General features: G+C 42.5%; 1 protein-coding gene across 1 annotated transcript; it reads left to right on the top strand.

The window, feature by feature from the left end:
- Positions 1 to 326: 326 nt before the first annotated feature.
- Positions 327 to 3496, top strand: cnga4 (cyclic nucleotide gated channel subunit alpha 4). Its single transcript, XM_077001142.1, has 6 exons — positions 327 to 415; positions 673 to 779; positions 949 to 1618; positions 1886 to 2045; positions 2123 to 2288; positions 2946 to 3496. Exons 1-6 carry the CDS (start codon positions 372 to 374, stop codon positions 3494 to 3496), a joined length of 1698 nt encoding a protein of 565 aa, XP_076857257.1. The 5' UTR covers positions 327 to 371.
- The last annotated feature ends 10174 nt before the right edge of the window (positions 3497 to 13670 follow it).

The following is a 13670-nucleotide window of genomic DNA, read 5'->3' as shown; positions in this document are numbered from 1 at the left end:
AGTTCACATGAATCGCTGGGCTAAGGCGGTGAATTTGCAGCGCTTGCGGAAGGATGGCGAAGTGCACGAGCAGAAAGCGGAGGGGGCGCGTGGAGAGCAGACGAAGGGGGAGACCCCCAAAGTGAAGTGGGTATTTCTAACACTTATCAGGAACATTTTCACTTTAAGAGAAAAGATTGGGCACAGAGTGACTCGGTGAAAATTAAATGCACGTTAAAAGTCTTCTTTCTTTTTTCTGTAATCAAACAGTATGCAAGCTGTTCATTTCGATACGACCCCCCCCCCCCCCCCCCTCTGTTTCTTTCTCTCACAGATGGGGAGAGTGGGTGATTGATCCATCTGGGGAGTTTTACTATGGCTGGTTGCAGGTCATGATATTTCCCATCATCTATAACTGGGTCATTATCATCCTCAGGTAAGCAAAGGACAACCCGTGCATGACATCATAGGATGACAATAAATACAGACCAGTGCCAAGCTCAGGACGAAAATGAAATGCATTTTAATGTTGAAGCATACTGATTTACGAAGTAGGCTATTAACACACGAGGGTTACAAAAATAGTTTGATTTCTAGATAAAAGCATATTTTAAGCTTTCTGAAAGTGTTCATAACGTCATAAGCCATGTCTAAACCTCTTGTATATCTAAACGTCTTGTCATCATTGTAAAGGGCCTGTTTTTACGAGATTGAGCTCTCATACCTGGAAGTTTGGCTAACCTTAGACTACATCTCCGATCTTATCTATGTGGCTGACATCGCCGTCAAGGTCAATACTGGTACGTAACGGCAACAACGTCAGATATACGAATAACTTGTATTATTAGGTTTTTATACAGAGATTACACATGTGCACGTCACTTTCTTCGCTTCTTTCTGTACTGAAGAGACAACGTGGTATTGAGAGAAAGAAGAGCATGTTTTGATTTGCATTTTGGTTATTCACAGCGTTCCTGGAGCAGGGCATTCTGGTGCGAGACCGGTCCCGTCTGAAGAAGTGCTACTTGACCTCTTCTCGCGTCCTGTGGGACGTGGCGTCCCTGGTACCCACAGATCTGCTGTACCTGAAGCTGGGCTTACACACCCCACTTGTGCGAATCAACCGTTTCTTACGGTCGCCGCGCCTGTCTGAGGCCTTGGACCGCATGGAGACCCGCACTGCCTACCCAAATATATTCCGCATCGCTCAACTTATGATCCTCATTTTTATCCTCATCCACTGGAACGCATGCATTTACTTCGCGCTCTCAAACTACATCGGATTTGGCGATGATGAATGGGTCTACCCCAACATGTCCGACCCGGAGTTTGCGTCCTTGCGACGTCAATATTTCTACTCCTTTTGGTTTTCGACTCTGATCCTGACTACGGTGGGCGACACCCCCCAGCCGTGTCGAGAGGAAGAGTACCTCTTCATGATTGCGGACCTGCTGATAGCCGTGCTGGTGTTCGCCTCCGTTGTGGGGAACGTAGGGAACGTGATCACGAACCTGCGCACCCGCGATAATGTGTTCTTCCCCAATCACGAGCTGGTGAAGGGGTACCTGCGCAGCCACAGGGTTAACAAAGAGTTGCAGGACCGGGTCAACAGCTGGTACCAACACCTGCACATTAACAAGTAGGTCGTACGCCTTAATTTCACTTAAGTGCCGTTGTTCAGTTTGTCTTTAGTTGCTTAATCAGAGGTGTTTAAGTTGACCCAGTCAAGTTCCTGAAATGATTTTGAATCATTTAGCTGAATCATTTTAAAGAGGATTCTTACTTTCTGAGCCATAACTTCCTACAACAGCTCATATCACTGAAACACTATTCACCTTAATAAACTGCTGTATTTTTAGCATTAATGCTAATCCCAGGTAACCGGCGATCTCATGTCACCAAACAGAAAGATCACCAGGGAGAACGAGATCCTTCAGCAGCTGCCCGTAACACTGCAGACGGCCATCGCTGTGAGCGTCCACCTGCCCACCCTCTCTAAGGTCACCATCTTCCAGAACTGTGAGAGCAGCCTGCTGGAGGAACTGGTGCTCAAGCTCACCCCACAGGTCAGACGGCACTCACAGGTCAGAGGTCAGAGATTAATGATATGTGAGATTTGAACTCCCAAAACCCCCCCATGCAGGTGTACAGCCCCGGGGAGTACGTGTGCCGTAAAGGTGACGTGGGGCACGAGATGTACATCATCAAGGAAGGGAAGCTGGCTGTGGTGGCAGATGATGGAGTCACCCAGTTCGCTGTTCTGTGTGATGGGAACTTCTTCGGAGAGATCAGTATCCTGAACATCAAAGGTACAAACATCTGGCACAGCATTCACACATTTCTGTGCTACCTTAAAAGAACCAAATCTGGGCTACCTTAAATGAACTATATATACCTATGCTACCAATCATTAGCCGGGTTTCCATCCAAACCTTTCGAAAAAATAATGCGCAATTTCCAAGTTTCGGCAGAAAAAAATGCGAATTAAGCCTCGTTTCCATTCATTACAGTTATGCGAATAAACTTTAGATCACGTGAGAGGACGCCAAACAATAGTGGTTTTACGTCCATCTGGCAGTTACGCATTTTTGCACGTTGAGGTTTTGAAACATTTTTTTCTTTTTCTTTTCTATACATGGAGAAGTTAAATTCAATTTTTGCTCTCTCCAGAACTGTTTTTGTATGCATTTGCCATTTTTACATCCAGTTTTTCCGAATTTTGGCGATGCGATAGTCTAACTTTTCCACCTCCTCCTAGCGTAAAAATCTTTTTGCGATATTTGGGGCTTTTTTCGAATTTTGGTCTTTTTCCATCCAGTTTTTTTCATGCGCATTTTCAAAATGCGCAAAAACTCGGTGGATGGAAAACCCTCTACAGTGTCTCATTCTAACAGAGCGATATTTCCTCACATTCACACCTGTGTCACACACCTCCACAACCCCATTCCACCTTTGACCCCATCCAGGCAACAAATCTGGCAACCGGCGTACCGCCAACATCCGGAGCATAGGCCACTCCGACCTCTTCAGCCTGTCCAAGGAGGACCTGACCGACACGCTGTCCGAGTTCCCGGCCGCCAAGCGTCTCCTGGAGGAGAAGGGCCGGCAGATCCTCACCAAGATGGGCATGCTGGAGACTACGGAGGACGGCGAGGAGGAGGTGGAGAAGACGGAGGACAAGGTGACACGCCTGGAGGACGGCCTGGAGGTCCTGCAGACCAAGCTGGCGCGCCTGGTGGCCGAGCTGGAGTCCAGCGCGCGCAAGATGACGAGACGCGTGGCTCGGCTGGAGATGCAGACCCAGGGCTGGGAGGGCATCGTGGCCGAGGGGGCCGGCAGTGACGTGGAGAACGACGCCGAGAGGAAGAGGGAGGGCGGGGACGGAGAGGGGGAGGAGAAGGAGGTGGAGCCAGAGGAGGAGGAGGAGGAGGAGGAGGAGGAGCCAGATGGGGAGAGAGGGGAGGGGGATGGTGGAGAAGAGGAGGGAGGAGGGAAAGAGATCAAAGAAAAGCAGTGACAGATGGAGTGTAAAAGGTGCATGAAGAGAGAGAAGCAAGGTTCTTCTTTTATGTAACAAGCCCTTATAATGCTTGTGTTTTAGGCTATTGAACTGTCCTTAGAAGAAGAGAAGGACAAGTGTGGCTGTAGATTAATGTCAATAGCCAAGCAACCGTTTCTACTAGGTGGCCACTAGGTGGCAGCAAAGATACCGTTTCAGGACCAGCGCCTACTGTAGGTTAATATACAAGTTTGTGAGAGTCTGAGCAATCAGGCCATTCAAGTCTTCCTAGGAAAAACGAACTATTGACGTCTCCCCTGGAGAATAATATCTACAATCTTATCAAGGTTATGAATGACAAGGGAATCAGTATATTAAATCTTTATAAGCAAATCTCCTTATCAATAGGAGATATAGTGTTGATAATATTTCTGAAAATATTAACATTGTGTGAAAGGCAGTGCATTAGGGATACAGTGTCTAATAAACAATTAACATTAATGATTTTTAATTGAAAAAGGTACAAAAACAATCAAGACAGTAATATCGAATGATTAAAAAAACAATGGAACAGCATGGAACACAGACTGCGTAACTGAAACAGATGACATGCATCCTGCTTCATGATGTGCTGTGTAACTGCTGTAACACTTACATTCTCTTGCTGCAGTGTTGTGTCTAATGCTTGTAATTGACTTCAACTACCTGAGGATTCCTCAGGTTAGACCACATATGTCAAAGTCAAGGCCCGCGGGCCAGATCCGGCCCGCGAATTGATTATCTATGGCCCCCTGGATGATATTTAATTACTATTAGAACCGGCCCGCAGGCCACAGCCGCCCGCTGGTGTTTTGCACGCACAAACACTACATTCCCCACAATGCAACGGTAGCCCGCGAAGTCACTGCAGCGCACACAAGCGGCAAAGGTCCGCTCGGCGAAAATGACGTAATCGCAGTGGCTCCGCCCGTGGGCGAGGGCGTCGCGCGCTGTCGATTCGCGAGGTCGTGCACCTCTCGAATTTTGTAACGTTGTGCACACCAGCACGTTAAACTTAATTAAGTTAAATTTTTATACATATATTCGAAATGATTCGACATAATTCGCTTTTATTCACATTATTTAATGGTTGTTTATTTTCAAAACGCCCAATCTTAACGTCTTCACGTTCTCTCATGTTTCGTCCTGGAATTACAAGAGGCTCGTATTTGTTAACTGTTCAGTCAGACAGATATTTGTTGTGAAACGAAGTAGTTACAATTTCAAGCATTTTCAAGTACTTTAGCCTAAATTCCAGCACTTTTCAAACCTTTATTACTTTATTCATTTAATGTACAGGACATGTTTTCTTTGAAGGAAGTTTGTTTTTATCTGTTTGCTTGTTGAAAAATGTTTTCACTTGAAATTACTGACAGATCCATAAGAAAGTATTGCTTTATTCATTTAAGCATTAAATAATAAACACTGTGTTAGGTCTTGGTTCAATAGGCTATGTGCAATCATTTCAATGTTTTAATAAACATTGAACCAGTCCGGCCCTCGGCTTGTAGCAAATTTGGTTTTTTGGCCCTCGGTGCATTTGACTTTGACATCCCTGGGTTAGACTATATGCAGCAGCTATGGTATGTTATCATGGTGGCAAGGGATGGCTGCTGTATACTAAAGAGAATCTGAATCAATCAGATTCAATCATGGTCAGGAATTGAAATTAAAATATATTAATTGGTATGTGTGTGTGTGTGTGTGTGTGTGTGTGTGTGTGTGTGTGTGTGTGTGTGTGTGTGTGTGTCACACCTTGTTACTTGTGAGGGTAGATGTGTTCTACTTGACAATGAATATACCACAGCAGCACATCATGTGTTTATTGTGTGAAAGAAAGTGCCACCTTCAAAAATATCATTACCAAAATAACAAAGGAAAAAATTACAGCACAAAATATTTACAAGATACATGTACATGTAAGGGAATGACAAAAATATCCCCCATAATACATGAACACGATATTGCACTGCGTTTTTTACATCTACCACACTCACTCTTATGCAGAGAAACTGTGCATTTTAAATAGTCCCCAACTGATCTACATAAACCAAAATATATACGTTCTAATTTGAAGAGGGAGGCATTAACTCTAGTTTACACTGAACTAAAATAAAAATAAGTATTTTTTTATTTTTATAATACTTATAATCATTTATATTTTTTATTTACTTATTTTTTATTTAGACCAGGCTAGGATAGCTATTAGAATGGCTATAATGTAAAGATAACATACAAAATAACAGGAAAGATAATATGAACTGCAGGGGCAGAATGATATCGTGACAAGGGTTAGTAAGATTAGTGAAGGAAACTCTTTTATGCCCATTTTGTCACTGTGTTTGCACATAAACCAAAAGACTGAACATAAACTAAATAAATGAAAGAATTGACTTCTCAGCAAAGAACACCAACTCAGTCAAGAACACCATCTCCACAAAGAAAACGCCAAGACCACCAAAAACACCACCTCCACTAAGAATACCAAAAACACCACATCCACAAATACCACCAAAAACACCACCTCCACTAAGAATACCAAAAACACCACATCCACAAATACCACCAAAAACACCACCTCCACTAAGAATACCAAAAACACCACATCCACAAATACCACCAAAAACACCACCTCCACTAAGAATACCAAAAACACCACATCCACAAATACCACCAAAAACACCACCTCTACTAAGAATACCAAAAACACCACATCTACAAAGACCACCAAAAACACCATCTCCACTAAGAATACCAAAAACACCACATCTGCAAAGACCACCAAAACACCACCTCCACTAAGAATACCAAAAACACCACATCCACAAATACCACCAAAAACACCACCTCCACTAAGAATACCAAAAACACCACATCTGCAAAGACCACCAAAAACACCACCTCCACTAAGAATACCAAAAACACCACATCTACAAAGACCACCAAAAACACCACCTCCACTAAGAATACCAAAAACACCACATCTACAAAGACCACCAAAAACACCACCTCCACTAAGAATACCAAAAACACCACATCTACAAAGACCACCAAAAACACCACCTCCACTAAGAACTCCACATCTTTTTGGCACGTTCATGTTCTCAGTATTCCATGAAGGAACTTTAGCTTCACAGCAACCCCTGGTCTATATGTGTCATAATTATACAAATCACACAATATGATATCATCTCACCAGCACGAAAACAAAGAAGACCACATTACAAGTTGGTTTAGAGAAAGTAAGAAATAGAAAAAGTAGAATATTAGTTTTGTTTGGGTTTACAGTAACAGATTAGACACACAAAAAATATTTGTAACATAAATAATGTTTTCAATGCAGTGGAAGGAGATACAAATCTCCACTGAAGAGTTTATACATTAATTTCTCAATTTCATAATGAACTCTGAATACAATAAACTGTGTATTCAGACCTGGTTGTTGTAGTTGGATTAAACGTTAGAGTAAGTGTGAACGCTACCTTTCGATTTGGTGCACCTAATGATCGTGCTGTTCGTTTGAAATATGTACACGCTACCAACCAAACACAGGACGTGTTGCGACACTAAACGCAACAGATGCGACACTAAACGCGCTCAAACAACAGAGAGAAAACACAACAACAACAACAACAACAAGCGTGCGTCTCATCTTTGCAGCTTGCCTTTTTAAAACTATTGTCTCCGTTTTGCCCCCTTAATCCATTTTACCACCTCGGAATCATTGGATGCAGTTGTAGTTGATGTTTGGCAATGTCTTTTGTAATATGTTTATTTGGCACAGCAGTATATGCATATATGCTGAAGTATTCGTTGGTCTAATTCACAAAATGATGTGTCTCACACCCCGCCTCATTTAGGGCCCGCCTATAGACGATGAACTGCATGTTTTTGTGTGTTATTCATTTGCGGCCACTTTTTGCCATCGACCGTTTTTACGTTTCTGTCCTGCAGATCAGACAGTGGCCAGTATCACCCAAATAAACGGTGTTCACGCTTCTAAAATGCCAAAAATGATTTATTACAGAAATAGACCTATATTTCTGGACAGAAGCTCCACCGTGGTGACTTGTTAGTAATTAAGGAACAAGAATCGTAAAAACAATCTGCGTTTACAACAATCACTTCAGGTGCTGAAATGTTAATTTTAATAGCATCATACTCTAAAATGACAAGAAGAAGACTGAAGATTAAAATCATGGGTTGGATTTTTCAGCGTTATACTGAAGTCTATAGTTTGTGTAATATAAAAGATAGCGCTGATGGATCCGAAGACGTTTTGACACAACTGTCTTGTTTACAGAACAAGCAACACTGGAAACATGTGTCACTATCACTGATCTTTAAACTTTGTTACCAAAGACTTCGTATTACGTATTTAAAGTAGGCTTGATTTTATAAACCTTTTCACTGAACAATTAGCTAGGTGTTTAGCATAAATGATATATGACCATTTCAGACCCAGAACCCATTAGTTAAATTAGCATATTTTCAAATGAAACAGATGCGCGCTCTACTTCCCATTTACAAAGATTTATTTTTGTTATTACCCTATATAATATTAATCTGGAAGCCTACAGATTAGTGTGGGTGTTTTTTCTATATCAGTCCAGATGTTCTCCTCGGCCAAGAAGAGACGGGGAGTTAACAATACCCCCTCACAGTGCAAACAGTGTTAGAAGAATTATTGACAACTCTGTCTGTTTCACGGGTTGAGCGGTAGGTCTCAAGACGATAGACTGGCTCCGGTCCTCAAAGCACGACCTTCCTCTGCAGTCATTTGATAAATTTTTTCGCCTGTCAATCACAATTTTTCATGGATTACGTCAATTTACGGCGCTTAATTCTACATTAACAATCCGAGAAACAAAATAGTCAGGCACAACAACGAGTTGAGCAGATGGTGCGTAATTGCCGTGGGGTTAACAGGGAGTCCATTTTACGGGTCCCTACGGCATCGTGCATGTTGCTCGCGCGCAAATGCAGGTGTGATTGTTTTCATTTGTCTTTTGCTTTAATCACAATATCAGTCCGCGGGATTATGGAACGAATTTCTGTGGAATACCGGATGGCAATTTAGCACAAAACATTACAGAAACTTGGTGTTTATGCATCTATTTATTTATTTACTTACTTACATTTAAGTTGAACGTCTTTAAGAGGTTTAAGGCTATAAATGTTTAAGGGCTTGTGATTTGAAAACTGCAGGTACTCTTAAGAATCAGTTTTGGTAAGCCGGAAAAAGAAACTCACTTGGAACATTCTTCAGAAAACTAAACAGGCCTTCTTCCATTCCAGCAGCATCTGTGATTGATGAATCAAATATCATTCAAAATTGGAATAGGAAACATTTATAAGTATTCTGTTGTGACTGTGAGTTAAACTGAGATTTGAGAGCAAACGGGGCAGGTGTGGGAATTCTCCAATATGAGCTGTACCCTCTCACATATAACACACACACACATGCACACACACATTTGCAACAATCAGGATGGAAGCCCATCTGCTCTGAATTGTATGTTTATAAATTAAATTATGCAGTGCATATTGCACTTCTATTCTTGTGCTCTTGTGTGTGTGTGTGTGTGTGTGTGTGTGTGTGTGTGTGAGAGAGAGAGAGAGAGAGAGAGAGAGAGAGAGTGTATATGTATGAGTTATAGGCAGTTATAGCAAAAGCTGGCTCTTGTCGCTTCATAGCAGCACGTTGAGAATGAACCTGGTATTATCCACCCAATCTCTGCCTATGATTGCATCCACTTGGCAGAGCGATAGCTAGATATTCCAGGAAAAACAACGTCTGTTATGTAAGTAGTTACTGTTGATTACCTAGGCGGCTTACGCCCTCTTACATGACGGGAACCTGATCTGTCTTGACAGACTTGGGATGAAGTGGCATGGCAGAGCTCCTGGTGGTGCAGGACTCAACGCCATGTTTCTGCTTGCCATGCGTTGGTTCCCAGCTGAATATTCAGAGATCCGGCTCAGGTGGTCGCTGTGCCACCTTAGATTGTCAATTTAAAGAAGAATGCCTCGGAAATGGCAAAAGGAATGTGCCGGAAATGGGATGGGGTGTGACTTCCAAACGAGGGGCGCGAGTGGCGTACCTCTGAATAATGCCGCTCACGCCTGTATCGAACTAATAAATTACAGTCCATCTCTCTGATAACAGGAGAGAGAGATGGAGAGAGAGAGAGAGAGAGAGAGAGGATGTGAATAAGATCCCAGATGTGACCCAGGGTTACCTAGCAACAGGTCAAATTCAGAAAGAATAGAGAGAGAAAGAGGGAGAGATTACCTCTATATCCAAATACAGTGTTATGGATCATAAGACAAAATAAGAGTCTTTGAAGAATTGAAGCTATTGTGACATTTACGGAGTGCTATGCTACTTTATATATTCAGTCTGAAAACAGTAGCTTGAATTCAGCCTTATTTTAATAAGTCAGGTGAACTTGTTCCATTTATGTGTGTTTCTCTTTTATGTCTCTTCCTTCCTCATCTCTCAGATTGTAATGCCAGTTATGATCATGTTCACAGACATGTGCCTTAATGGTGTAGTGTGCTGTGGTGATCCCTGAGAAAACACTACCCAGTGTCACTAGTGCACTGATAGCACTTTGGTGTTGAACATAGCAGTCAAAATAAAAAAGATCATTATTTATTACATAGCCTTTAAAATTACATACATATTTTATGCATTGACAATTTCCTATTCAGTTCCAGACTTCAGTTAGATAATGTGCTCATGACATGAACAAAACTGTACACAAAACTGTTTCACGGGTCCTTTTGAAGTTAAAAATAGCTGTCAATCTAGCCCACAAACAGACCATCCCATGTTGATTTCATGGTGCGCTTTGGGTCATTATTATACTGAAATGACCACCTACTACCAAGGAGCAGCTTTCAGGCAGAGACAAGCAGGTCTTGCTAGAGTGTGCTGATGGTGTTATTGGGCACCTGTAATACCAGGTACAGGGCCCCTTTTACCGCCCGAGCAGGTCTGATGGTGCTATTGGGCACCTGTAATACCAGGCACAGGGCCCCTTTTACCGCCCGAGCAGGTCTGATGGTGCTATTGGGCACCTGTAATACCAGGCACAGGGCCCCTTTTACCGCCCGAGCAGGTCTGATGGTGCTATTGGGCACCTGTAATACCAGGCACAGGGCCCCTTTTACCGCCCGAGCAGGTCTGATGGTGCTATTGGGCACCTGTAATACCAGGCACAGGGCCCCTTTTACCGCCCGAGCAGGTCTGATGGTGCTATTGGGCACCTGTAATACCAGGCACAGGGCCCCTTTTACCGCCCGAGCAGGTCTGATGGTGCTATTGGGCACCTGTAATACCAGGCACAGGGCCCCTTTTACCGCCCGAGCAGGTCTGCATGCAGTATGAATAAGATGCTGGAGACGCTCTGTAGGGCCATGCCGTTCCTGCAGATTCATTCAGTCCCACTGTGACCTCCTCTTCCTTCCCAGAGGTCATTTGAAACACTGAACACACTGTCATGTTCATGCAACCTACTGGACCTTGGAGGTGTGTCTTGTGGATTTATTCATGGAAGTATGCATCGAAAAAGTGGATGCTTCTTGGTGTCGCTAGAAAGAGATGCACATTGTTTATATTACTCAGATGATCATTTGGTGTTTGTTATTGTTAATTGCACAATTGTGTGTGATGTGTCATCACCTTGCCTCTAACAACATCCAAAAAGCTGCAGTGGTCTGGCTTACGCATTCTAATTTCTGGTCCAACTAAACTTGTTGAATGTGTGTTGTTTTATATCCTGAAAAGCATTCCTCATTGTCTGGTGGATCAGATTACTTTTGTTAACAAGAAAGTGTACTTAATAGTGGCCACTAATATTTATTACAGTTTATGAAAATGCCTTGGAAAAAATGTCTTTAGGCACAACTGGTCCAAAACCTCCACAATTCACTGTGGGGATGATAACCTGTTGTTTATGTTTACTCTGTTATAGAGGCCGATGGAGTGCCCTTACTGTTATTTTTCTCATACTCAGCCAGGTATGCAAGTGTGTATTTTACCACCCTGAATATGAAAGTGTCTGTGACAGTGTGTTCGCGTGTGAGTGAGTGGGTGGGCATGACTGTTGTTTTCCAAAGGACAATGAACATGCATTCAAAACCTCAAGAGGGAGTTTGAAGTTTCATGTCCTGACATGCTTTGGAGCATCTATCTCTCTCTCTCTCTCTCTCTCTCTCTCTCTCTCTCTCTCTCTCCCTCTCCCATACATGCCAGGTTTCACTTTATATTCCGTGATCAGCTAATTTACACCTAACCCCTCTCCCTAGGTATTGCCTAGGCATTATCACCACAGCGACCTGTCCTTCCCTGTGCCTCAGAAACCAAAGGAAAACAAATGACTAAGACACACATGCATGGACACACATACACGTTAGATTGCAGCATATGGTTTGAAGATACTAAGGTGCTTCCCCACAGGCCTGACAACAGGAAAAGAGATTTTTTTGTGTGTTGCCTTACTGGAATTAGAGCTACCGGCTCCCATTAAATGCATAGATTCATGTTCTTGGAAACAAAAAATTTAAATGCAATGAGCCAATAATGAGATAATATACACACAAGCAGCATATTGTCATGGGTACTTGCAATGAATGCCAGAATATGGCAGATAGAGAGAGAGAGAGTGAGAGAGAGAGAGAGAGGGAGGGAGGGAGGGAGAGAGAAAGAAGCTAATTTAAAGGAAAAATCCATCATCATGGGGCCTGTCACTTTTCATTAGGGAGTGGCTATGGTGGTCTGGGAAAGGGGCCCGAGGTAGAGTTTTTTTTAGGAGGAGTGGTAGTGAGAGAGAGAAAGGGAGAGAGAGATTGAGACTACTGGTCTATTGGCAGCTGTGTAACAATGACAGAACTCCTCAGGCCAAACCCCAGTTTCTCATACCCATGTGTCTATTTCACTCATGTCTTTCTCTTTCATGCACACAAACTCTCTCTCTCTCTCCCACACACACACACACACACTCTCACACACACACACACACATCTGACAGACATGATGGAAATGATATATGATGTGAATTATAGTGAGGGAGTGGTGTTGATAGACCAGATCTCCTGACTACTCTGCACCAGCAGCACTGGGTGGAGGTGATAACGACTCACTAATAACACCAATAAAGCATCATAGTAAATTATAGTCATAATGATAAATGGTAGATTAAAATAAACAATTCAGGTCAAGCAATGAGAATATGATCTTACTTGGTAATTTTTTGTTACCATAAAAAAAAACTACGCTTGCTTTAGATTTCTAAAGTGCTGTCCATGGTCCTGAATAGGAAGCAACTTCAGTGTGGTACTGACGTTAAACCTGATGGACAATGTGTCTGTAGGAACATTTTTCAGGTTTGGATTCAGTTTTTTTAAAGAGGAAGACTCTGTCTATAACAATAAAGACTTTCCAAATTATTTTAGTATCCTCTGGTGCACAATTAGCTCACTGAAAGTGTAAAGCAGTATGTCAATAGTGGGAAATAACAAATAACACATTGTGATCATCATCTTAATCCATACGGGTCTTAATAAGTGACACCTCCCAAAAAGTGAGAATGCTGCACTCAGAAAGGAGATGAAGGGGAGAAAATAACAAAAAAAAATGCCTGTTAGAAAAAACAGATGGTCTTTAAACTCTATGGAGACCGCAAAAAAAAAGGAATACAGACAGATGATTTACACGTCAGATGTGCATGTGTTCGCACGCGCGTGTGTATGTTAAAGAGAGACAGAGAGCAAGTGTATAGTCCTTGCACTTGAAACATAGATGTTTCAACAAAATATATCTATAATCTCAGGTCTATGTTTTCATTAACACACACATGCACACACAAACACACACAATAAAACACATCTCAGAGCTGGGGAAATAATTTGTGGATTCCATCCTGTCACATTGTATTACTTCTAGTATCTTGCTGAGAAAGAGAGTGTGAGAGGTAGAAAGGGAGAGATTCTAGTTCTCTCTTTGCCTCAGTTATTTACACCTCAGATATTGTTTATGGTAGAAAGAACTAACCAGGACCTCTCCTCTCACAAGAGCAAGCACACACATCCATACTGACACAAACACACACACACACACACACACACACACACACACACACACACA

This window comes from Brachyhypopomus gauderio, chromosome 4, assembly GCF_052324685.1.
Source record: "Brachyhypopomus gauderio isolate BG-103 chromosome 4, BGAUD_0.2, whole genome shotgun sequence".
Lineage (NCBI taxonomy): Eukaryota > Metazoa > Chordata > Actinopteri > Gymnotiformes > Hypopomidae > Brachyhypopomus > Brachyhypopomus gauderio.
This window is presented reverse-complemented; position numbering and strand designations above follow the sequence as displayed.